Source organism: Larimichthys crocea, chromosome XX, assembly GCF_000972845.2.
Source record: "Larimichthys crocea isolate SSNF chromosome XX, L_crocea_2.0, whole genome shotgun sequence".
NCBI classification, from domain to species: Eukaryota; Metazoa; Chordata; class Actinopteri; family Sciaenidae; genus Larimichthys; species Larimichthys crocea.
In genome coordinates this window covers 1,092,088-1,117,723 of record NC_040030.1, presented here as the reverse complement: position 1 = coordinate 1,117,723, position 25,636 = coordinate 1,092,088, and the positions used below count along the sequence as shown (strand labels likewise).

Genomic DNA, 25,636 nt, shown 5'->3' with positions numbered 1-25,636 from the left:
GCAAAGAACATGAGCTTTGAACTGCTTTCAGACATCAATTCTCAAAACTATTAACATCAACTGGGCTGTAGTACCACATAGACTTATAGACCAAAGCTTAGAAAGCTACTGTTCAGGAAAACATTGATGTGCTGCTTGGCATCAGGAACTATTTGTCCCAAATAAATGATAATCTGTCGTCATTTATTGATTTACTTATATGATTATGGTAAATGGACTGTACTTATATAGTGCCTTTCTAGTCTTCTGACCACTCAAGGCACTTTTACACCACATATCTCATTCATCAGTTTTTGGGAGCTAACCATTCATACGCATTCACACTCCGATGGTGCAGCCTCCTTCATGCAGACAGGAGGAGCTGGGGCTCAAACTACTGATCATCTCTACCCATCTCTGGCCATTAACTTCGATCGAATTCAATCGAACTACGACCGAATCAAAGTACAAGGTACAATATCATCAGAAGTAAATATAACTTCTTATTGGATCATTATGGACAGAGACAACAACACAAAGATCATTTGTCATTGGCGTCTCCTCTGCAGATTCAGTGTGATAGTGTCTCTGCGTTTCCTTTCCAGGACACAATATGACGGTGATAAGCAGAACGCCCCGGTTCCACTTGACATCTTCCTGAAGAGTTGTGAAATTGAATACCACCCAACGCACCGAGCGTCTGTATAATAATATCAGGCAGTCAGGCGCTCTATCAAACTGTGTTATCGTGCATCAAACATAAAGCAAACCAGAGCTATTTTGTTCTGTCACAATGACACAAAACCGAACTCCAGTACACGCAGCTGTCCCCTGTTCCCTCATACTCTGGAACATTTGGATCAATAAAAGCTCCAGCTACCAAATGGACCTTTTTATTTTTGGCTCTGAATGCCAGACCACTTAGTAGACAGAGAGTAACCACGAGGGATGCCACTTACTGCACAGGGAGCTGCCGGTCAGACGACCAGGAAATGGACCGTGTGTTTGGAAATGCTTCAACAGCACTTTGAATAAACCCACCTCTTGTTTCGATGGATTTCTACGGATTTACAGCCACAGGGGGAAAAAAAGAAGAGGGGCAGCTGTTCATCTCATCTTCGTATGAGCGTGTGTGTGTTTGTGTGTGTGAGATCCAGATGGCCATCAAAGCTCTGGAGGCCATCCAGGTTACTGAGCACCAAACGTGTCAGAGCTTTCTCCACACCGAGCACGCTCACCTCGTCCCGCTTTCATCGTCGGTGACACTTTAAAGTAAGACATGCTGTTAAAAAGGGGACTAATGGATCTGTTAATTGCAAATAAATCACTTTATATGGCTTTCGATATAAATTATAAAGCCGTTAATAACCTTTCAGGTCATTAAGGTTGTGAAAACTCTATGTGGTGTGTATCATCCTCCAGATTGCTTTTTCACGAGCTCTTTAATTCATCCAAAAAACCCTCCAGATTGGTGACAAATTGAAGGAAAAAAACAACATAAAATCTTCAGTGGTGTGCGTGGGCCAGTTTCAGTGTACTTTGGCACAAGATTTAAGGGTTGAAACGCAATTTTTACTCACAGGAATTGGTGGTGTTGACCACAAAGGCCAGAGGATATTATCCCGTTACACCGTTTAGCTACAGCAAAATACTCCTCTCATGCTGCTAACCATCATTTTAACTTCCTCTCTTCCCGGGTGTCCATAGGACACTGTAATGATATTCATATAATGGTATGTATAGAGGGTTTGTGGTGCTTATATCGCGTGTTTTATTAATTATTATATTATCCCATTATACACAAAAGCTTTATTCCTAACTGTGGTCATTTGACGTTTTTACCACTTGTTTAACATCTCACTGTGTGGCTGTGAAGTGAAGCCAACGCCAAAGTACCAAAAACTGTGTGGCTGTGAAGTGAAGCCAACGCCAAAGTACCAAAAAACTGCAGTTCCTCAAACGTCCACTTGAGGCTGGCTCCAGAAGTGAGTCAGTCTCCATAAGTCCCCAAGTTCAAATGTCACAACTTCACAGCAGAAATAAACATGTTTACAGCCTGGTACAAAAAACAGTTTTGGTCTCTATAGCTAATTTTTCCATTCATATCAACTGTAATGAGGGTGTATTTATGTAGAACTGATCTGTTCAAATTATATTAAGGGTTAAAGTTATGCAGAATTAAGAGCGTGGACGCTAACGGGAGACAGACATCCATATTTAAACAGTCTACGGTGATGCCATATTTTGTTTTAACCAAAACAGCTGTGTTGAAATCACGATGAAATACTGAATCTTGAATCATCCAGTGACTGCTTGCGCTTTTAATTTGTCATCAGTTAGATTACTGCGGTGATGACTTATTCAGTTCCTGACAAAACAATTAACTCTGCAGCCATAAAATGAGACTAAATCAATAATAAACAGCCACAAGCCTTCCAGATGAATTAAAGTAATAGCTAAGAAGCCAGAGGAAAAAAATGTTTCTTTTGTTGAGCCTTCAACATTGTGATCAAATTAATTCATTTGGAATTTTTAAAGCTTTACCAAATTAAATGGCGAATAAATCCTCATCATAAGTTAATTGGGAATTGAGTTGATATAGGGAAACGTGTAGTGTCCCAAGATATAATCCCTTTAATTCCTTTTAATTATCAACCCTCTATAAATAAACCCTACATATATTAAAGTATATTATATGTTGTCATTGTGGCAGAGGTGACTTTACAGTGGTGGGTGATTTCCTGGTGGCAGACAAAGTGAAAGACATAAACATCAGCTCTGTTTGGGCAGCATGCCAGTTCTGTTTGATGCACTCCTGCCAACTACTGTGCAAAGTTATGCAAAAGACTTCTTTAAAACCATAAAACAGGCCATCAAACTATGTTTTTTTCTTTTTCAGCAAAGAGGCAAAGAAAACAGCTACATCATCATCACAGCGATCATCGTTATTCTCGGCTTCCAAAAAAGTCTCGGCGCTCATCAAACATTCAGGACATCGCGTCGATGGAGAAGAGGGCTGCCTCTGAACGGTGAGCCTTTAATAGGCAGCACATACCACCTGAAATGACATCTGACAGGGGGGATTTTTTTTACAATCACGGTGGGATTTCAGTCGATATTGACTATTTAAGTTGCCCAGAAAATCTTTTAATGGCAGATTTCACAGTGGCCTCAATGGGACTTTTCTGGGAGATGATGGACAGAGTGATACCGAATGAGGGTCTGAAATATTAGGAGCAAGATAAATCTGAGGGATCATGAGATGATTGATGTTTCATGAAAGGAGGAAGGGTTCTGCTACACAAATAAGCATTATTTTTTGTAGCTTCTCTGTGACATCTTTAATAATCTGGGCCTTAAACAGTTATCTAAAGGGGGACTGTGCCTGTTTATAGGACTCACGGATCACTACAGTGTGTGTATGTTGTGGCTTCGAAGAGGGCTGGAAGTGAGGCGTTATAAAGAAGAGCTTAGCAGATCTACTCTTCATCTCTGCTTGAGGATGGCTCGAGGCGTCTATAAGTGCGTTCACGCTGTCAGTTATGGCAAAATACAGTGTACTGTATCCAGATGGTGCACTCATCGCCAATGGACTCATGGATATCTGAAACAAGACCAGGAACCCCAACTAGACAAGTGGTTGCCTGGCAAAAAAGGTTGGAAACCGCTGGTTTAACCTTTATTTTGATTAACTGATGAGTCGACTGACAGAACATTCATTTAGAGATTTATTGTGTAATGTTTTCATCAAAAATTCTCTGGTTCTCAAATGTGAAGATTTTCTAGTTTTACTGGTCTTGATCTTTTGATATTAACCCGGAAATACTAAGAACTCGTACTTAAATACAGGACACGAGTAAATATACCCAGATTCACGCAAACCACCAGAGACGACGATATCATCTGTGACAAATTCTGAAAATCTGCTTCTCTGACATGGTGGGAAAACTGTGGAAGCCAACATGTGACTCAGAGGAATAAGAAGCAGCTTTGATCTGTGACAAAAAAAACAAAAAACTGCCAGGCTGTGCAACTCATTATGGCTGTGATCGAGCTCATCGCAGAGCGTTCACCCCCAAGATGATCCAACTCACAGCTGCTGGGCTTTGAGACACTCTGGACACTTTTTTGTGATGACATGAGAACATAGTGTTTAGATTAGGCCTAACAGCTGGCCAATGGCTCTGCTAACCTCAATGCTCTGTTAGATTGCAGTCTATGGTTTCTATTTATTGCTAAAACTGTTGGTCAGTGGACTTTAGGGACACGTTCACTCTGTTTGTTTCCGCAGGCAAAAACAGAAGCACGCTACAGATGTGATCGTTATCGGTTATGACATTTAATTCCCTTTTGAGAACAAGCAGCGTCACAGCAGACATTCACGTAGATGCACAGTATTATCCCGGGAGGTTATTTATACACACAAATTAGATTTATATGAGAAATCTGAATCATAAATTATGCTCAAGATCTTTTTTTTTATTTTTTTTATCAGTCATCTGTCTCGTGTTTCTCCGTGTGGGTGTAAATTGGTGTGATGCCACTCATTTTCTCACAGAAATCTAATCTTGTGGCTCAAATTAAAGCGTTTTCTAACATGTTCAGTTGTTTCTTTTCTTTCTCTTAAAAGTAAATGTGGAGTCAAGGTCATTAGGTTTATTTTTTTTACCTTGTAAAGTTGCTGTTTAGCATTTATACACACAAGTTTTAGATAAATTAAATGTGTGTGTGTTTGCAGATGACACACGGTTACCTCCTGATCTCTGCTTGAGGTACTAACATAACATAACACACTAAAATCTCAGACATAACTAACTATGGTCAGGTTGCATCATCTGTAATGAAGGCAACAGGTTTTGACGAAGTAACAACTTCCGTAGCTGTGCCAAGAAGTGCCAAAAACTGCAGTTCCTCAAATGTCCACTTGAGGCTGGCTACAGAAACGAGTCAGTCTCCATGTTCAAATGTCCAACTTCACCGCAGAAATAAACATGTTTACAGCCTGGTACAAAAAACTGTTTTGGTCTCTGTAGCTAATTTCCCCGTTCATGACAACTGTACTGAGGGTGAGTTTATATACAACTCACCTGTTCAGATTATATTAAGGCTTAAAGTTATGCAGGATTAAGAGCGTGGACGCTTTGATTGACAGGTAGGTACCATTACAGATGGCTTATTTGAGCAACCAGGCGTCATTCGGCCTACCCTGGGTCTGCTGATAACCCACGTCTTTGCTCAAGATGGGGCGGTCAGACCCATCAGGCTTCGTCACAGATACAATGTCCATGTTTTATACAGTCTATGGTTTTGACAAGGAAGGAAGTATGCGTGTTGCATTATTGCATGGGACTTGCAACATTCAGTATGTCTAAAATGCTTAAAAAGTATTACTTCTAAGTAGAAAAAAACTGTTTTTACTGCTGACATTTACTGACATTTCCTCTTGTGTACTCAAATAGCTGGCTGAGATATGAAGCTGAGCTGCATTCGAAAATATAATTTTGGAAGGAAATCAAGATCTCTGCACATGCAGGATAAATTCTGTCTATTTCAGAGGAGAGGCTGGAAATTTGACCAAAAAAAATTAGAGACAGAAAGAAACAAGCGTTACATGTTCCTGCTCCTTAGATTTACTTTTCTGCATTTCCTTTAAAGGTGTTTATTTAATGTTTGAAGATGTTAGAGCGACCCTTTATGTTGATCATAAAGTAAATCATAAAAACCACTGAGGACTTACCTGTTTCTATAGCCGAGCTGAGAGTTAAATACAGTTTTTTTGGCTGATACATGACAAAATTCTGGATGTACTTTGGAGTAAGTTGCATCAAAGGGACTGAACTATAAATATTAGAGCTCTGGGATTGAAAACATACAGAAAATAGCACATATCTGACCATATTGATGAAGGCAATGATGCATATATATCACTGTCTGCCACAGATCAATGTTTGGATAACCTCAAAGTCCAACTCTGACCTGCAGATATCAGTAAAACATCCCCAACAAAAGATGCAGTTGTAAAACCAATGCTTGTATCTTTTCATTGTTGGACTCCCATCAGCACACAAAGTGTTTCTCACTGTAAATCCGAGGTCTTACGTTCCCCCAAGGCTGTTGTCACTCCACCTACACTTCAGACAGTTACATAATGTTTTATCAGGGCTTCAGTAGCACAGACATACTCTATAACGGGGTTTCACAGGACCAAATCTAGGCTAATAAAATGGGGCTCTGTGGCCAAACTGCTGGAGTTCTTGACCTGGAAAGACCAGGGGACATCTGAAGTTTTTAGGTAAAGCTACATTTTAACTATATTTTTTACAATCTGAATGGGGGAAATGAAGGTGAAAGAGACAATTTCCAGTAGAATATATGAATGTGAAATAAAACTCTCACTGATTAGAGCTCAAATGAGTATGTATTAGACTCTACAACCTGAAAAAGCAGGAGAACATCAGGATTTTTAGGTAAAAGCCTCATTTTGGTGAATTTCCATTTAAATATATGATAGGTTCCAGCCACACTGTAACCCTGATGAGGATAAGCGGTTACAGATAATGGATGGATGGATATATGATTGTGGAGTTAAACTTTTACTCATTTTAGCTCTGAGACATATCAACACAGCTCAAATAAGTATCTTTTGAGGCAATAATCCAAAAAAAACAGCTCAAATAAGTATCTTTTGAGGCAATAATCCAAAAAAAAACATGGGGAAATTGGAAACATTGGGTAAAAGCTATAAACCTTTAGACTCTGGTCAGCTTTTTCAGCTTTTTCTATCCTAAACTTGGTATTTCTTTTACATTTTGACTCGCAGAATGAAGGAAAAACAGACATTATCCAGTGAAATACGTGATTGTAGACTAACATATTCACCCATTAGAGCTCTAATGGGTATCTATCAGGAGCATATGGCCTGTTAAGGTACGGAGAACGCTACATTTCATGTGTGTGGACATATCTCAGAGTGATAGTGAAACAGAGAATATTCGGTAAATATATATAACAGTGGAATTAGACTTGTACTCATTTTGAGCTCTGAGTATTGAAAATAGAGCCCAGATGAGTCTCTTTTAAGTCTGTGATCAGAAAAAGCAAGAGGAAATCTGAAATATTGGGTAAAATCTATGCACATTTAGACTCTAGTCAGTTGTTTTCATTTCAGTTTCCAGATTGTGGAATAAAACTCTCACTCCTTAGAGCTCAAATGAGCATCTAACATCTGGACTTTTGGTGCAAAACTTTTGGTTGTCTTGGAAGAGATTTGAACTCATCTCATTGGACAAACACTTTGACATAACACTGCACTGTTTTATGAACTCCCCACCTGTAGTCAGAGCAGAGTCACCTACCCGCTGCCAGCTGCATCCAGCCGCAGATCTTATACACGGTGCCGGTGCTGCAGAAGAAGAAGAGCGCGAAGCAGCCGATGCAGGTGAGGACCAGCACCATGGACATGCCGATGAAGAAGGAGGCGGCCTTGAACGCGCCGGATGGGATGGCGCTGAACTCGGTGAAGCTGCCCTGACAGGTCAAGTCCCGGGACAGTCCGTTCCCGATGCAGTAGTGGAACAGACCGAAGTAACCCGCCTGCGGGGTGTCCACGCCGTCTCCGATCCAGTACGGCTGGATGAAGCACACCACGTTAACGATGGCGAAGAGGATGGTGAAGATGGCCCATAGGACGCCGATGGCGCGGGAGTTGCGCACGTAGTTGGTCTGGTAGATTTTGGCAGCCTCGGAGGCGGGGAGCATGGTGGTGGTCGTGCTGGGGGCCCCTGGGACCATCCTCCGGTTGTGCGTGTGTGTGTGTGTGTGTGTGTGGAGAGGGGGTCTGCAGGATCAATGAGTCCTCAGCAAAATAACATCTGGTGCATCTGATGCAGAACTTAAGTCGGATTTTATTCTGATATTATATGTTTATTTGATCTTACTTTATTCAGTCACAGCATCACTGCACTCTCGCATCCATTGCAAGGTCGGATTTTCTCTTCTCTTCTTGTGTTTTCCTCTGATTTTCATTCATCACTCTGCCAAAACGAAACGTGCGATCCGGAGGGGAAAAAAACACACACACACAAGCTTCATGAATCCATCCTCAGCTCAGAAAAAAAAAACACGAGGATTTATCCTACATCTGTCTTCATATTTATTTAAAAAGCATCTCTATCTGAGGCACTGTTATTCCGACCGTCTCTGTCATCGGACTGTGTGAGATCTTCGCTGAAATGGCCCGCCTGTGCTCGACGCTCGACAGACCAACAACCGCAGCTGAGATCCTATTGAAACAGAGTTGGAGGATAGCCTCGGATATTACAGAGCCAGCCCACATCCCTTAATCCCAGTCTGACGTATTATTCGAGTAACACGCGCGAAATCTTAAACAGACATCAGAAAAAAAAAACATAAACAGTGAAGCTCATTTATAATCCTATAACTATATGAGAGGTGCAAATACATTGATAATTAAAGCATTTATTCAACAACATTAATAATAATGATGATGCAATGTGATACTGTATTTGTAGTAGGAGTTAAATTGACCTTATGGTGTTTGTTACTAAATAAATCATTTTAAAACTATAATTTTTGCTGTTTTGCTGGCTTTTTACAATTTATGTTGCAACATTGGTCAGTTGTTTGTCAAACAAACAGAAACTGAATAAAGAGAAACTCACTAAGATTCAGTAAAATTAAAAAAGGCAAGCTTTTGCCTTGCTGTTTTAGGCTTACAATGCAAACAATGTAATATATTTTCTTATGTGAGACTTGTATTAACATATACTCGAAAAAATTAAGTATTTATCATCTGTGATTCTAATTAATAATGGATTGTTTGTCAAACAGATATCTTAATTTAACAAATAAAAATGATCTCAACACAACAGGGTCAATTGAGTATCTATTGTATCACTATGTTCCTCAGTTGCCCAGTTGTCATTGAATTACAAGATAATAATATGTAAAATAAATATATGTTTTAAAAGTGTTTAAAATGTGATGTTGTGGCAACATTTTTTGATCTTAAATGACAGGGTTCAACCTGAGTACTCGTTTTGGAGCTTAAAAACTACATTACCCATGATTCTCTGTGTGTGCTCTGTGATTGGCTGTAGCTAAAAACCGTCATTTGACGTAACCCGAAGGCGCGCGCGAAAAAAAAACTCCCGTGAGTGTGTACAACAACTACGTTTTTCTGACTTTACCGCAGCTTTTCACCGCGTTTTAAGTCGTTTACACGTTTTATTTCCAGGTATGAATATCTACACAGCATCCCGCCGTGTTCACGGTTAATAGTTTTATTCTGTTTTCATCGTTTTGTTCGCATTTTGAGCGAATACCGGTGTCTCGTGCCTGACCGTTGAGCTAACCGTTTGTTTGTAGCTTTCAGTTGTGTGCACACACACACGCACACACACGCACACACACACACACACACACACACACACACACACGGAGATGACGGCGCTGTTGGAGCATCCCGGTTATGAGGAGCAGAGGCTGCGGAGCGCGGCGGAGAAGCTGCCGTGCAGAGAGCTCCAGGCGGGGATGCTGCTGTCGCTCATGGGGCAGGTATGAACGCCTGGAGGCTGAGGTCCATTCAGACATCCAGCAACAAACTTTACACATCAAAATATGCCTTCTTATTAAAACTATAAACAACATTTAGACACATAGGTGGCAAAGAGACATTTAAGTACAATAAGACATGAAAAAATGAAATAAAACCAAATAGAAAAGCTCACTAAGATCCAGTTAAAGTAAAAAATCCAATCCACTTTATTTATATAGCACGATTTTTAGCAAACACAGGGTTTCCAAAGTGCTGCACGACAAGATAAAACACAATAAATAAACACTAGAAACACAATAAAAACAACATGAAGTATACAAAAAATAAAATTCAATAAATAAACAATAGAAACACAATAAAAACCACATGAAGTATACAAAAAATAAAATACAATAAATAAACAATAGAAAAACAATAAAAACATGAAGTGTACAATAAAAAAAACCCAATAAAATACAATAAATAAAAAGCACTACCCACACAAGATAAAATAAATACATAAACAATAGAAACACAATAAAAACATGAAGTATACAAAAAATAAAATAAATAAAAAGCACTAGATAAAATAAATAAAATAAAAATATGCATGTATACACATAAAATCAACACTCTACGGGGTGTCAAAAGCCAGTGAGTAGAGGTGGGTTTTTAAATGAGACAGAGAGGAAGTCTGTAAAAAGGCGAGCTTTAAGATGTTAAAATTATTTACATAGGTTGTATATCACGTCATGTATATGGTGATAATACCCATTTTTCTGTATTTTAATGGTCAACCTTGCATTTAAAAAAGAAAGACGAGCAATACAGAAACTACACAATGTAATACAGCTAAATAAATGTCGAGTTTAAGTTAAACTCAAACTTTATTTACTTTCATGCAAACATGCAGCCCAAAGAGCTTGAACAACAATGAATTGAATCTAACAAAATAGACAAAACATTTGGCCATAAACGTTTAAAATGTTATAATAAATAAAAGCCTATATGACATAAAAACGACTGCATAAAGCCAATAAAATGACAGGTGAATAAACAAAGGATAAAAAGTATTCAGTGATTTTAAGAGAACTGCAATGGGAGTTATATGTGCTGTCCATTTTGGGCCAGGGTTGTCTTATTCAGATCTTTTTATGAGAACAAACTGTTTGTCATTAGATCTCTGGTGTCTCTGGTTCGGCAAATTGGTCGTCAGAATATCTTTAGTGAAGGACATGAGCGTTACAGTTAATTACTAACAACAGCAGTGGATTTAATTTCATCATAAAAGCCAGAATGATGTTGGTAAACAACAAAAAGGTAGTAAAAGATAGACGGAGATCATAATGAAATGTCACAATTGTTCTCGTTCTTGCAGCCGCAGCAGTACAGCTACCCCTCAATCTTCATCTATGGCCATCGGGCGTCTGGGAAGAGTCATGTGATGCAGGTTTTGCTGAAGGAACTTGAGGTGAGAAAGAGACATTTGCTGTCAGGGCTGAATGGTTTGTTAGGGGGTTCAAATCCACCAACACCTCTCATGCAGATGGACAATAAACAACAAACCGTGAAACAGGTTTGTGTCAGTTACAAGACTTTGAATCACTGAAGACTTTAAGCGTGTATGAACCTGAAACAGACACACCGAGCTTCTTTCTTATCAAAGAGTGCTCAGAAATATTACATTTTATTAAAAGTACAAAAGGTGGCAGACACTTGTGTTGCTTTTCAGAGAAATCTCATTGTCAGTGCACACAGAGCTGAAAGTGTGTAGACTTTTAGTTCCCTTCTTGATTTAACATTTGTGGACTGAATCTTTAGCCGTCATCGGGTTTAGAAAAATACAAATCTTTTTTGAATAAACTCAAAATACAGAGAAGAGTTTTTCCACATTTCCCAACCCGGAGGAAACCAGCAAAGTGTACTGCGGTCTGACGAGTCCACATTTCAAAATTGTTTTTGGAAATCATGGATGTCATGTCCTCCGAGCTACCCTCAGGGAGACACTTTAGACAAGTAATCACCACCATGACATAGTATTCCTGCTGTCTGTCCTCCTCAGTTCAAGTCATATATGGTTTTTAATGCTCTGCGGTGAACGCTAAGACAGCATTTTAACAGTACGGACAATAAGATAGTAAGAATGCAACCGTTACTTTCATAATTGATTAATCTGCACATCATTTAGTCAAAGTGATGTCTTACAATGTTTGTTTTGACCAACCCAACAGTCCAAAACCTAAATATATTTATTTTGCTCTCAAAAAAGGCAAAGAAACGAGGTGTTGTTTAGCTCAGTTGGTAGAGCAACCGCCCCATGTACGAAGGCTCGGTCCAGGGTTTGAATCCGACCTGTGGCTCTGTCCTGCATGTCATTCCCCGTCTCTCTCTCCTCATATTCCTGTCACTCTTCAGCTGTCTTTATCAAAAATAAAGCTTGAAAAGGCCAAAAAATATCTATATCTCTGTTTTGGGATTTTAGCTTGAACTCAAACTGATGTTTGTTTAACATTCCTCCTCTTCCTCTCTGCAGCTGCCTCACGCCACAGTCAGCTGTGTCGAGTGTGTCTCCGTTGCGTTGCTGTTTGAACAAGTGCTGCTGTCCTTCTTTGGCTGCGACGTTGCCTCGCTACTCCCCCGCAGTCCCTCCCTGTCTGACTTTGTACGCATCTACAGACAGCAGTGCTCCCAGACTCCTGCCAAGCAGACGCGATACATTGTGAGTGTCGTGCACTTTATGCCCCAGCCAGAAAATCTCTCCTCACTTGGCACACAAAGATATTCTAATCCTTGGCATGTCGAATGATATATTCTTTGGATGTGTCACTTAAATATTTGTATGATAATATGATTAGTCGTGATAACACATGCAAATAGATGTAAAACAAAGCTCCACATGCATTAGCCTGAAGAAAATAAGTGTAATTTCCAGCCAACACAGCAGCAGCAGGTTTAATCTAGTGTTTTGGCTTCATCATTTGCATGCAGCAATGTGATAAAACAGCCTCTAGTTTATTGAATATAGACGTTACAAAGTAAGAAACGCACGTGTGTATATTTTTCAGGTAATGGAAAAAGCCGAGCTTCTGAGAGACACCGATGCTAATCTCCTCCCGGCTCTCCTGCGCCTTCAGGAATTGGTGAGAAAGTGCAGCGAGCTCTTTGTGTTATCTATCAAGTGAGCCATTTTATTGTTGCACTGTGTGGAGAGATGAAAGGGGGGACTCGGAGAGCTTCTTCTTTTGTAATGAATGACCTTGAGCTGAATGTGTGGATCTCTTTCAAAACGATGTTAGGAAGGAAGGCAGGCAGCCACGCAGTGCATTTTAATTACAGACATCAAGAGGACAAAGACTTCTGTGATTGTTTGTGTTGTATTCCTCTGAATCTTGTGTTGCTTCAGTGCTGCCACACAGGATTTGGAAGTGATAATTGGGATGCAGATTTACACACAGGTGAAGGATGAAAGAGTGATAAAGGGGTGTTGTGTCTCTAATGTGTGTTATGATTATTATTGTGGCCTCTCTGCACAAAGGTTAAACATAACTGTAAAGGATGAGAGCTTGTTCCAGCTGTCACCTGTGGGTGGTGACCAAAAGAATGAGATCGCGGATACAGGCGGCCGAAAGGAGCCAGCTGAGGTTGTTCGGGCATCTCGTTAGGATGCCTCTTAGGGAGGAGACCCCGGGGCAGACCCAGAACCTGCTGGAAGGACTACTTTGCCCGTCTGCCCTGGGATCACCTCGAGATCCTCCAGGAGGAGCTGGAGTGTGTTGCTGGGTAGAGGGATGTCTGGAACGCCCTGCTAAACCTGCATCCACGATGCTGGTTAAGTGGAAGAAAATGGATGGATGTATTTTATTATAGTGCGGAAAGACTAACCTTCTGTCTTTCTGCACTGTAATAAAATACACCCTAACCAAGACAGAAGGCTAGGGTGTGTTTCTTGGCAGAGCCTGCCAAACCTCAGGTCTTATTGGATCAGGGTGTGTTGTTGTGTCAACAGCATACCTCATGATCCAGTATGAAGTACCTGTGCTGTGTTTCTCCCAGTTTTAAGCTCTATTAGCTCACTAGGCTGAACTCATTGGGATCATTTTTATTTAAGATAACACGAGGCATCGCTGTGTCACTAAAAACTGACGCTGTCTTGGTTGCGTCCTGGCAGAGTAGTTGATCGACCGAAAGTCTAACAGGTAGAAAGGTAGGTTTCCTGTGCCACCAACCATTTTCTGGTTCCAGCCCTCCAATTTGAAGATTTTCCAATTTGAAATTGAGTTTCAGACAAAACAAATCTTTTTAGACCAAACGATTGATCCATCCTTCATGAAGTGTTGTAGTGTCTTATGTAATGTCCAGTCTTTAGACCATTAGTACATTGTTGCTTATACATAGTTTTTGGTCCGTTTATAATAAAAGTCCCAACTTAATCTTTATTTTCCCTGAAGGAACAAGATCTTGTAGCCAGGCAACATGTAATAATTAACAACTGTCTGAGCTGTGAAGCTTGTTCATACATTTTTTAAATGTACTGTTGTGAGAAAGGTGTTAAACGCTTCAGCCTACACCTTTTTTTTATCATTGCTATATTCTGTTTTTGCCATTTAGTGTGTAGTTTAAGCACAGAAAGACATTTAGTTGATACTGTATTTTACGCTGTACTAAACATGGTAAATATGTAGTTATATAATATTCAGTTTAAAATGATATAAACCAGAGAAAAGCACCAAATCAATACATTTAATTTAATAAATTCAATTAATAAATTATGTGAATCATTAATCGACTATTAGAATCGTTGCAGATCGTTTTCTATTTATCTATTTATCAATTTAGAACAAAAAATAAAATGTACAAAGTGTAGTAATGTCTGTAGTCATGGAGACGGATTCTCACTGACCCATAAACACAAGTGCTGAATCCACTTGTTGTACAAAAACCGCTGTTACATAACATATTTGTTCACGTCCTTTTTCAGGTCGAAGACAACGTTACCGTCATCCTGCTCAGCGAGATCGTCTGGGACAAGTTCAGACCAAACACCGGCTGTTTCGAGCCCCTTCTGCTTCATTTCCCCGACTACAGTAAAGGTATAAACGTTCGCACACACACTCAAACACAACGCATCATAAGTAGCTCCCAACACGCTGCGTACGTAACGATGACGCACACTTGGCGGATGCGGTGCGAGATGTGAGATCTGTACCTGTGATTTTGTTCTAACACTTTAGGCAGCGCGACTGTGGAGGAATATTAAAACACCACTGTTTAAATTCAGCATGTACAGGGAGTGAATCATTACACATGATCTGTGAGAATCTCAGAGAGACAACTCTTTTTATAATATCTGAGGTTTTCTGTCCGTTCGTCTATTTGTAGCTGAGCTGCAGCAGATTTTGTCCCAGGACAGACATCCTTCATATTCTGCAGAGTTTTACTCCTCCTACATCAACATCCTGCTGGGAGTCTTTTACTCGGTCTGTCGGGACCTCCGAGAGCTTCGTCACCTGGTCAGACATGAACACACGAGTCAGGAAAGATTTGTCATTGTTTTGATTTTCTTTCATCGTTGATTTCTCTTTTTTTTCTTCTTTCTTTCTTGTGACTAGGCTGCCCTCAACTTTTCAAAGTTCTGTGAGCCGCTGGCAGAAGGAAAAGGTAAAGCATAGAGAGGAATATTCATTCATCTGACAGCTGATCAATATTTAAAAATACCTCCTCTGTGCTCTTTCTTCCGTGTTGAGATGCCCTTCGGCTTTTTTTTTTTTTCTTACATTTCTATATTTATTTCTTTGAAGCTGCATAAATCGAATTTTGGCCACTCGAGAGAAGCTGAACAAATTTTAACCACTGGCAGCCTAAAGAAGGGACGTCGTACGCGTGACGTCACCCACAGCTTTCTGAAGAGTCGTTTTGAAGCTCAGTGTAGCGGCCACCACTGTTTTTCTATTCTATTCTTTGGTTACACGTGTGGGCCTTGAGGTCCTTGTCAGTATTAGTTGTTTGGCTTTGACTGGGAACAGCAGGTGCCAGTCTATCTCAACACTGTGGTGGCCAAGGTCGAAGAGACCTGTTGCTGCCTTCCTAGACATAATAAATAGCTTGCCGTTGACGTCCCAATTGACGTAACCAGACATCTGTGTCTCCAGACTAGAATATGTTGACAATGACACCTATTTTGTGTTATCTTTGGGTTTAAAGTCGATCCACCAGCACGAGTTGGGCAGAATGTGAGACCGACTCAGGCACTTCTGATGAACTTTGAGCGTGTCTTTAATTCTCCTTGATCAACCGTCAATAAATATTACAGCATAAGACATCAGAGGCTCCTAACCTCACCATTGACCTTTGACTTCAGCACTTTCTCCACAACAACCACCCTGTTGGTAGTCCTGCGTCTTTTCAGCAAAGACGTTGGTCATCGGCGGACCTGAGGCAACCTGAATGACGCCTGGTTGCTCAAACAAGCCACCTGTAACGTTGCCCACCTTGTCAGTCAAAGTGGCCACACTGTTAATTATGCAAAACTTTAAGACAGACTCAGTACAGTTGTCATGAACAAAGAAAAATGGCTATAGAGACCAAAACTGTTTTATTTCCGCTGTGAAGTTGGACATTTTAACATGGGAATTTATGGAGACTGACTCGTTTTGGAGCCAAGTCAAGTGGACGTTTGAGGAACTGCAGTTTCTGGCACTTCTGCATTGGCTTCACTTCACAGCCACGGAGGTCCAAACTAATTTTGGAGCTGTTGTATTGGAATACATTAGACTGTATCTAAGTGTAGCTAATAAAAAAGATAACTCTCCTACTGGCATCATAAACCTACTAGCTGACTAATCATGGTTCTTGCATTCCTTGTGTGGTATCTGTGTAGCTTTAAACCTGCACACGTAACCACTAAACTCAGAAGTATAAATAAAGAAGTAGTTTTGGTCTCCTCTCGGCTGTAAAACCAAAACAACGAGCTAAAAGAGGATGAAAAGCTCCAGAAATAGTGGACCCACAGGGAGATAATTCCCTGTGGGATCATCATTACAAGCGTCACATTAAAACTCTTTCTGTGCAGATTCTTTCATAGTTTTCCTGTTGTTGTTTTTTCTGTATCTTCCTGTTTACATCGCCTCTCTCTTCCTGCTCTAACTGGATGTTATAAACAGTGTCGCTCTGTTTTCTGTCTTCAGTTAAAGAGACTGACACACACAAGCTGTGGAGAAACATCGAGCCTCATTTGAAAAAAGCCATGCAGACCGTTTACCTACGAGAAGTGTCCAGGTCTGTGTTCTTTACATCGGCTTACTCACGACACACTCCGCTTATATTCTGCTTTGGTTTCCTCTCATTAGTGTGTGTGTGTGTTGTGTGTGTCATGTCTTTTCTCTGTTCAGCCTTCAGTGGGAGCAGATGCAGCAAATGGAGGAGAAGGAATCGGGAGCCTTGAGAGGTACGAACACACACTGAGCACTGTTGCCCTCGCTGACGTAACATGATTGCAGAGCAGATGTTAAACTGTAAAAGCGCTAATAGGGAGCGGCGACACTGTGGATTCATGCTGGATTTCTTTTTTTTTTTTCCTGTGCTGTTAATAACTTGTAACATCACACCAAAAATAATTCACTGTATGGAAGTAGGATGAAGTTTTAGATTAGTTCATCTGACTCTTTGCATTTATGTCCCTGAAGGTTTGTCTGCTCACACTCACGTTGAGCTGCCTTATTACTCCAAGTTCCTGTTGATCGCCGCCTACCTGGCATCCTACAACCCCGCCCGCACAGATAAACGCTTCTTCCTGAAGGTAGACACATTTTTATGCTTCTGTAGTTTTTAACCCTGGTTCTGGATGGAGCATGTTGCCTGTTGTACAGATTGTAAAGCCCTTTTGAGGCAAATCTGTGTGTTCATGCAAATAAAATCGTCTTGACTCGTGTGAATTAATGAGTTCGACGTCTCTCTGTTTGCTTCCAACAGCATCACGGTAAAATAAGGAAAACAAACTTCTTGAAGAAAAATGAAAAGGTGATCATCTTATCACAACACTGGCTTTGCTCTACATTAGTTTTAAACACGTTTTGAATATAATATCAATATATTCTATTTTTTAGACCAGTAACCATCTTCTGGGGCCAAAGCCTTTCCCACTGGACCGCCTGCTCGCCATTTTCTACAGTGTGGTTGACAGCAGAGTCGCCCCCACTGCCAGCATCTTCTCCCAGGTCAGTCACATTTCGTTACTTCACATTTGAATTTTTACTCTGTTTAACTAAACATTCAGGACATTCAGATAAAGTGAAAATCGCCTGCACACCACCAGAAGAAACAAGAAGAGGCTCTTCAGATGCAACAGAATTTAGTTAGTGCAGAAGTGCCAAAAGCTGCAGTTCCTCAAACGTCCACTTGAGGCTGGATCCAGAAGTGCGTCAGTCTCCATAAGTCCCCATGTTCAAATGTCCAACTTCACAGCAGAAATAAACATGTTTACAGCCTGGTACAAAAAACAGTTTTGGTCTCTGTAGCTAATTTCCCCGTTCATGACAACTGTACTGAGGGTGAATTTATATACAACTCACCTGTTCAGATTATATTAAGGCTTAAAGTTATGAATAAATAACAGCGTGGACGCTTTGATTGACAGGTATGTGCTGTCGCAGGCGGCTCGTTTTGAGCAACCAGGCGTTATTTAGCCCACCGATGATCCACATATTTGTTGATTTTTAGATTAGCCGGGAGGCGGCACACTCAAGCATGGATTCAAGCGTGCAAATATTTTGACATTGTCCTGTTTCGACAGTTGAAATAAAGGAGAAATGAATATGTACGCTAAAATTATCCATCCAAAACACTTTAACTAATCTCTTTAACTGTCTGTATACACTACCAATTTTGTCGCCATCGTACGAGTTAAACTGAGCTCTGTAGTGGTTTAATTTTGCCCTTCATTTAGTCCTGCAGTGCTTGTAATCTTTCTCTATGATTGTGACTCTCAAAGTTAGCCATATAAAGTCTCCCGGGTCTCTAAAGTGGCTCCAACTGACTCTAGAAAATCATTTAATTTCACTTTTTCCCCCCATTTGCTAGATAAGCAAATGAACGAGAATGTACACTAGAATAATCAGAGGATTTAAAATGTCACTATTTTATGTTAAATCAAGCTGAATGACCCAAGTGTCTCACATGAGATGTTTTCGACCCATATGGTCACGAGTTTTTGGGATCTGTGGCCAAATGCTGATCTATTTATGGCCCCCGAGCATGAAATGGTTTTAGGAAATTATGCTCGACCCATATCTGTGGGAGTGGCTCTCATAATTTAGTGCCTCTGCATCAAAGTGTGGAAAAGCTGTGTTTAAAGAAGCGGAACAGAGAGTCTCATTTCAGTTTCCCTCTCGTCTCCATTTAGATCTCCTCTCTGGTGACCTTACAGCTGTTGACTCAGGTCAGTCACGACGACCAGCTCGACGCCCCGAAGTACAAATGTGCCGTGTCTATGGACTTCATCTGTGCCATATCCAGGTGTGTGTGCACATCTGTTAATACATTATTCACAGGAATTTGACTGGTAACATTCACTGAGAATGAGTTTGTGTGTGATTTATCTGTTTTCCAGGACGGTGAGTTTCGATATCGTCAAGTACCTGTACGACTTCCTGTGAGCCCGCTGTGAATGAAGACAGATGACACTCAGTGACAGTAAGATAAAAGAGGGATTCACACACTTAAAGACGAAGGACAATGAGGAGCTGTGACTAGTGTTGAAGGAAAATTATTCCAATTATGCCACTGCCCCCTTGTGGCTGATGAATGAGCTTGTTTGTCTTGTAAATACTCGTTAAATATTTGCATTTGTGTAAAATAAATGCCATTTTGGCAATTTCTACTTGTTTCATTTAGTTAAAAGCCGTTAAATCTGCTCAAAGGAAAATATTCAAAGACTCTCACTGTGGTTGGGATTTGATACAGAGTCAGTATAAAATCCAGTTCAGAGGAAAAAGGTGAATCTGATGCAGGTTTATTATTCTTGCCTGACATCGAGCGACCTCGACACCACGCACGCAGGTGAGTCATCGTCCTCGCTTAAAGGGTTTCGCTTCCATAATGTGTCAGCTTTGTTTATCCTGTTGTATGAGGTTGTGTACAGACTATAATAGGGAAAATTCACAAGCTTTTATAGAGAGTTATTGTCTCCGGTTTTGCTCATCCTCCTTTAACCTTTGAACAGTAACACTAAAGCCGTAGTTCCTAACCTTATGAGCTTGTGAACCCTGGAAAAAAACAAAACAAAGTCTACATCTGAGTCCCCGTCATTGGTTTCATGTTTTTCCATCTTAAAATCTTTTTTAAAGGGCCTGAAATGTTGAAAATCATCCAGAAAAGAGAAGAGAAGATTGATTAATGGATGATTAACATTCATTAATGTATTTTCCTTACCTGCTTGTCTTTATCAGAGTCCACTTTCCTTTAACCCTTTACTGTAACCCTGATTTATAAGCTATATATATACGTTTATAACAACATAACATGTTAGTTAAGTCATATGACTCATAACTGGAGCCTAATGTATGAGAATATAGTAAATAATTACATTTTCTAATCTAAAATAAATTTTTAAATCGAAATAAATATCCTTATATCTACATACAATGTCTTTATAGTGACACTGTATGTAAACGCTGAATCGGGTGGATTCAAGTAAAGTGTTATCACCTTTGTAAAAAGCTGTCAAGTCGGCAGTCATAACATGAGGTAAGTGCATCAGAGAAGTGCATCAGTTTTATCTGCACTTTTATTGGCAACCAAGAGGCCGGACTGAATTTGTCGGGTACAAGCCAAAATATGTGTAACACATTTATATGCAGTATATTTAACAGAGACATTACACAGCTGGTTTGAATTGTTCGTTTTTATTGTGCAAATAAGCAACAACAAAGGTGATCTGTATCTGTAGGCAGCAAATCGCCCACACAACAATTTCACAAAACACCAAAGTCGATCTTTTTTTGTTTCAACTTGAATCAATTAAAAAATTTATAAAAGGGTAAAAATGTTTTTAAAAAAAAGTAAATATGTCAAAACCGTTCACCTGTTTTTGTGTTACAACCTTCGACTGTGTCAAATACGCGTGGACATCGAGCACACTGCTGCCCAGTGTCCTCTTGTTTGCCCACAGGCAAGAAAACACAGAGTTGAGTAATTTGATGCAGAAGAACTCGGATCCAGAAGAAAAATAAAAGCATCGAGTGCATATAATTGCCACTCTGCTCCACTATCTGCCTCTCTTATCCCTCGGGGTATCAGTGGTTAAGTGGAACGTCTGAGAGATCATCCCTCATGCCAGCGTGGCCTTGGGAGAGCTCAGCCTCATTAAACAAGGACAATGACCAGTTCGCAAAGGTTGACTGAGTCATCCGACTGCATTTAAAGTGCATGTGTGTCACTCTTTGAGAGATTCAATGTAAGAAATATCAGCGTTTGCAATACACTGGCATTATATTAAACTGGATTCAATCTTAATAGAAATCTCAGTCTATAAATGACTTTTCCACCAGAGGCAACATACGGAGCCTCTCGGGTTAAATCATAAATGAGGATGAGGCGGTCGGACACGAGGCGAGATCTTTAAAGGCTGCGCCTCCTGCTGTGGATCATGGCCACGATGTGGCCGAGGTCCAGACTTTTTATCATCACCTCCATGAAATCCTCGTCAGTGCGAGCGCCGGCCACAAACTCCTCCAGGGAAAGCTCGCCTGTTGGAGGGGAGATATTGTATTTAGAGACATAAATATGATATGGTGGTGTAGTCAAGACCAAGACCAGACAGTATACTTAGACAGCTAAGCTGTGTAGTGTTTGTGTACAGTATCGACAGACTGCTGTGTGTTTTCTTTTGGACGATGCTTTACAGATACTCTTTGTCATTTATGAAGTCAGATTTTATTACAGAAGATGCAATCACAGTGATTATGTTAACAAAAAAATCTCCCCTGAGCTGTGGTCTTGAAATAAAAACCTGAGTCTTCTTTGTCTGAGACCAAGACCTTCAGAAAGTGAGACTTGTCTCAAGACTGGTCTTTGCTTTTGAATGAAATAAATTGCACTCGATATGAGTAAAGGGGGGTGGAGTGAGTTTGTAATTGCAACAACGTCCAAAAATAATAATAAATGGAGCTACATCATAGTAAGGGTACATTCAGACAGAATCTGGCACACATTTTGCTAATTAACTGAGTTTATCACTTCAAGTGCTCACTCACTCTCATTCACTGTCTGAGTCTCCCTACCACTGCTCGCTTTCTTCCTCTCAAACTATCGGACACAGACCAAATTAAACTTCTCCGTGTCACTATTTTGCAGCATAAATTGTGAGTTAGACAGATTTAGAAGCTGGGTACGTTAAAATAAACAGGGTATCACAGTTTCGTCCATGAATCCGCCTGGATAATCTTAGGTTCAGAGACGTTTCAGGCTGACTGTGGAGGGTGATCTGAGTGTGATTGAGTGATTGGTGGCCTCAGCGTTGCGTTGGGTTGTATTTTTCCAAAAGTTGGATCCAGCTTTTTTGGTGGACACTCCTGCAGCCAAAACCCACTACCCCCACTCAAATTAATGGAAAAACCTGCACAAAATCCTGTCTGAATGCGTCCTTATTCAGCTTTTCTCTCTCAGACTTTGATGTGCAGAATTGATGGAGGTTACCTTTAAGGTCTTATTTGTGCAGAAGTTGAATTGACATCTTTTGTAAATGGTTTAAACATTTGTTATCTTTGTGTTTCCAGACAGAACTCAAGCTGATGAATGTCTGAACACTGTCCGCCCACAGATCGATTTCTTCCTAATTCTCTGTGCCAGAACACACTCACCATCTCCATTTATATCAATCCTGTCAAACACGCGGTTTGTGAAATCCTCAGCGGTTACGTCCTTATTTTCAGTCCCATTGATCGCACGGATCGCCTGCAGGAACAGAACAAAATCAGTCTATCACATCGAGCCCGGGGCCTTCTGTAACACTCAGCAGTGTTGCAGGAGGACAATAATCTATACTGTGTACCTTTATGATGTTTAGGAGCTCATGTCGGTCAATGCAGCCGTTTCCGTCCACATCATAGAGTTTGAAATACCAGCGCAGCTTGTGCTCCATCTTTCCTCGCATCACCAGACTGAGAGCGGCCACGTACTCCATGAAATCTATGTAGCCATCCTGCAAAAAAACAAGCAGGGGAGATGAGACTTGTCAAAACAGTGTCAAACAAAGTATTATCCATGAATATCCGCAGCCGTTCAAAAGTGACACATCAGTCGCTCGGTTGAAAGAGATGCCCCCCACTTCAACTCTCGAAAGCTATCTGTGTGAAATGCTCCGCAGGATGGAGGATTATCTCCAGGGACTGTCTGAACACGGGCAACAATCTTGGCATCAAAGCATTGTCTCTGAGATAATCTCACAGTTTAAATCATGCATAAAGATTAGCCTTTTGTGAGCTGACGGAGGGGGGAGACTAAATATAGACGTGCGGCTTCTCAGACAGACACATCCTGTGCTGACCCTGTCGCAAACTGTCCTAATTAATCTGTGAGGGTCAAAGTGTTACGCAAGCTCATAGCTGGGAGGTCACTGCATGATACAGACTGCTCTAGACCTGAAAACACTTGAAATGTAAAGCAGCAGAGCATCTTATTCAAGTGTTTTCATCAGTTTTAGTGCTGAAGCAATTAGTCAACTGACTAAGTCATTTTTCAGGCTTATTAAAGAGTTCAATGTCTTTGAGTTTTGGACTGTTGGTTGAACAAAAGATTCAAATTAAAGACATCACATCAGGCTGTGATGGGTCTTGTTAGTAGTTTATCTGATTATCTTTATTAAGACAATAAAAGATAAAACATGCATGTTAGGTTGAGCTCATAAATTCTCGAATAAATTGATTTGTTGTAAATGATTAGATTAATATTAAATATTTTGATAACTGATTCAGAGTTTTAAGTCATTTTTGAATGAAGGAAATGTCTGATATTGATACTAAGAGCTGAAACAAGCTTATTTTTTTTGTTTTATGTCATTGTAAAACGTATTTTATCAGACAAAACAGGAAATGTAAACGTCACTATTTTCTATAGATACTATCGACATTATAGACTCAAGATTAATTGTAGAAATGATTAATTGCAGCCTTATTTGGAAATATGATTGTAATTAAACAAAATATTTCCCAAACCCAGAACTGTTGATTAAGTTAATTAAGTTATAAATACTGTTACAATATGAAGAAACATTTGGATTTTGTTTCATCCCTCAGACAGTTTTAACCTCCTATTCTGTAGGCACCTTATTTTATGTATTTATTCATATCTTCTCTTTAAAAGTCAATAAAAACAGAAAACTAGAAGTCCCAGAGGAACCATCCCACCCTAAAACATGCCAACCTTCTCGACTTTGACTTAAATAAACCCGCCATCTTACCTTGTTCATGTCAAACGTGCGGAACATTTGCTCGATGTAGGCGTCGGCTTCAGGGTCCAGGCCTCGCAGGCCGAAGAACTGCTTAAACTCATGCAGGGTGAGCTGACCCGAGGGGCACTCGGTCATAAACTTCTTGTACCAAAGGTGCATCTCCACCGCCTGCAGGTCGTCCACGGTGCTTCCTGTTGAGTTACCCATTTCTTTTCTGACACAGGAGTGTGTGTGGTTTCAGAAAGATGGAGTAGCAAACCTCTTGGTGCCCAATTGGTCTACTGTTGAAGCGGAGGTTATTCCTCTTCACAGTCACAACAATGGGACATAGAGAGAGTAGTGGCTCGTGGCGGACTTTTGTAGCTGCCTGTTTGAGGACGTCTCCTCTGTGTTCTCCTTGGGTTTAATCACTGGCTGTAATCCAGGCGAACATGCAGATGATCAGCTTAATCGGCCCATTAAAAGGACGGCTTGACTTCACCATCCAAATTTACAGCTGAGAACCGCTGACAGACACAAGACAGCTTTCCTCCCACGCATCCATCACACTCATGCATCTGACACTGATGGGATACGCTTCGCTCAGCATATGCCATTGTTGGAATACTTGAGATCTGTCTTGGTCTTCAGACCAGTCTCAAAATCACTTTTTAAAAGCCTCGGACTCTTCTCTGTATCACCCGCAATTCCGGTCTTGTCGCGGTCTTGGACAAAGAGGACACTGATTTATTCGTTAACATAACTGTGACTGGATGGAAAACTCCAAGGCAACGCTTAATGAGATAACTCGGACCTTTACTCCAACAGTTTCAGTGAATGTTAGCTACTTAAGTAGGCTTTGTACTGTCTGGTGTTGGTCTTGGCTCGATCGTACAATACCTTGGTCTAAGTTTTGACTTGGTCTTGAGCCCTCAAATTCTCGGTCTTGTCTTGGTCCCGATACACTCTGGTCTTGGTCGTGACTTGTTCTCGGTTTAGATGGACTTGACTGCAACACTGCTATATACATTCAAGTGTGAGTGGTGCAATGGTGGTAGCTTTAACAGTGGTACGTGGATCTTTTACTTTTGTAAAAGTACCAATAATACCACTGACAGTATAAAGAATGGACAGTATAGAGCCGTTTTGAAGCTCAATCTATGGCTCTAGTAGCCGCCACGTTGGCAGTCCTGCCTCTTCCACCTCCTAGCTAATCTAAATATCAACAAAGACGTGGATCATCAGCAGACCTGAGGCAGCTGGTTGTGCAAACAAGCCATCTGTAACGACACCAACCTGTCAGTCAAAGTCTCCACGCTGTTAATTCTGCATAACTTTAAGCCTTAATATAATCTGAACAGGTGAGTTGTATATAAATTCACCCTCAGTACAGTTGTCATGAACGGGGAAATTAGCTATAGAGACCAAAACTGTTTTTTGTACCAGGCTGTGAACATGTTTATTTCTGCTGTGAAGTTGGACATTTGAACATGGGGACTTATGGACACTGACTCGTTCGGTAGCCAGCCTCAAGTGGACGTTCGAGGAACTGCAGTTTTTGGCCCCTTCTACATTGGCTTCATTTCACTGCTTACATAAGACAAAACAAAGACTTGAGGAAAAAACTCAGCAGTTTAATCTTTAGCAGCTGCTTTACTTGTCTGCAAATAAACAAGGAT

General features: G+C 40.5%; 3 protein-coding genes across 4 annotated transcripts in view; 1 reads left to right on the top strand and 2 right to left on the bottom strand.

Annotated features, from left to right (window-relative positions):
- Positions 1–8,395, bottom strand: part of lhfpl3 (LHFPL tetraspan subfamily member 3) — a 39,478-nt gene extending 31,083 nt beyond the window's left edge. The window contains exon 1 of one of the 2 annotated variants that reach the window (XM_027272488.1): positions 7,335–8,395. In XM_027272488.1, coding sequence (XP_027128289.1) covers positions 7,335–7,770 — 436 coding nt within the window. In that variant the 5' untranslated portion in view covers positions 7,771–8,395. The remainder of the gene's footprint in view (positions 1–7,334) is intronic. The other variant, XM_010738915.3, reaches the window with a different exon arrangement.
- A 706-nt stretch (positions 8,396–9,101) lies between these two features.
- orc5 (origin recognition complex, subunit 5) lies at positions 9,102–19,409 on the top strand. The gene is made up of 14 exons (XM_010738916.3): positions 9,102–9,555; positions 10,914–11,006; positions 12,069–12,254; positions 12,601–12,675; positions 14,514–14,625; positions 14,915–15,045; positions 15,145–15,193; positions 16,720–16,810; positions 16,924–16,979; positions 17,218–17,330; positions 17,504–17,551; positions 17,638–17,748; positions 18,933–19,045; positions 19,140–19,409. The coding sequence occupies exons 1-14, from the start codon at positions 9,442–9,444 to the stop codon at positions 19,183–19,185; spliced, it is 1,338 nt and encodes a 445-aa protein (XP_010737218.2). The 5' UTR covers positions 9,102–9,441; the 3' UTR covers positions 19,186–19,409.
- A 1,177-nt stretch (positions 19,410–20,586) lies between these two features.
- Positions 20,587–25,016, bottom strand: guca1aa (guanylate cyclase activator 1Aa). Its single transcript, XM_010738920.3, has 4 exons — positions 23,988–25,016; positions 22,581–22,730; positions 22,390–22,483; positions 20,587–21,276 (listed from the first exon to the last, which is right to left on the bottom strand). Exons 1-4 carry the CDS (start codon positions 24,183–24,185, stop codon positions 21,149–21,151), a joined length of 570 nt encoding a protein of 189 aa, XP_010737222.1. The 5' UTR covers positions 24,186–25,016; the 3' UTR covers positions 20,587–21,148.
- Between the last annotated feature and the right edge of the window lie 620 nt (positions 25,017–25,636).

Coding starts and splice junctions, on each gene's coding strand:
- orc5 (XM_010738916.3), top strand. CDS start 9,442: ATGACGGCGCTGTTGGAGCATCCCGGTTATGAGGAGCAGAGGCTGCGG. Junction 9,556..10,913: donor TGCTGTCGCTCATGGGGCAG/GTATGAACGCCT, acceptor TCGTTCTTGCAG/CCGCAGCAGTACAGCTACCC. Junction 16,980..17,217: donor GGAATCGGGAGCCTTGAGAG/GTACGAACACAC, acceptor ATGTCCCTGAAG/GTTTGTCTGCTCACACTCAC.
- guca1aa (XM_010738920.3), bottom strand. CDS start 24,185: ATGGGTAACTCAACAGGAAGCACCGTGGACGACCTGCAGGCGGTGGAG. Junction 22,484..22,580: donor AGCTCCTAAACATCATAAAG/GTACACAGTATA, acceptor CTGTTCCTGCAG/GCGATCCGTGCGATCAATGG. Junction 21,277..22,389: donor GATTGATATAAATGGAGATG/GTGAGTGTGTTC, acceptor CCCCTCCAACAG/GCGAGCTTTCCCTGGAGGAG.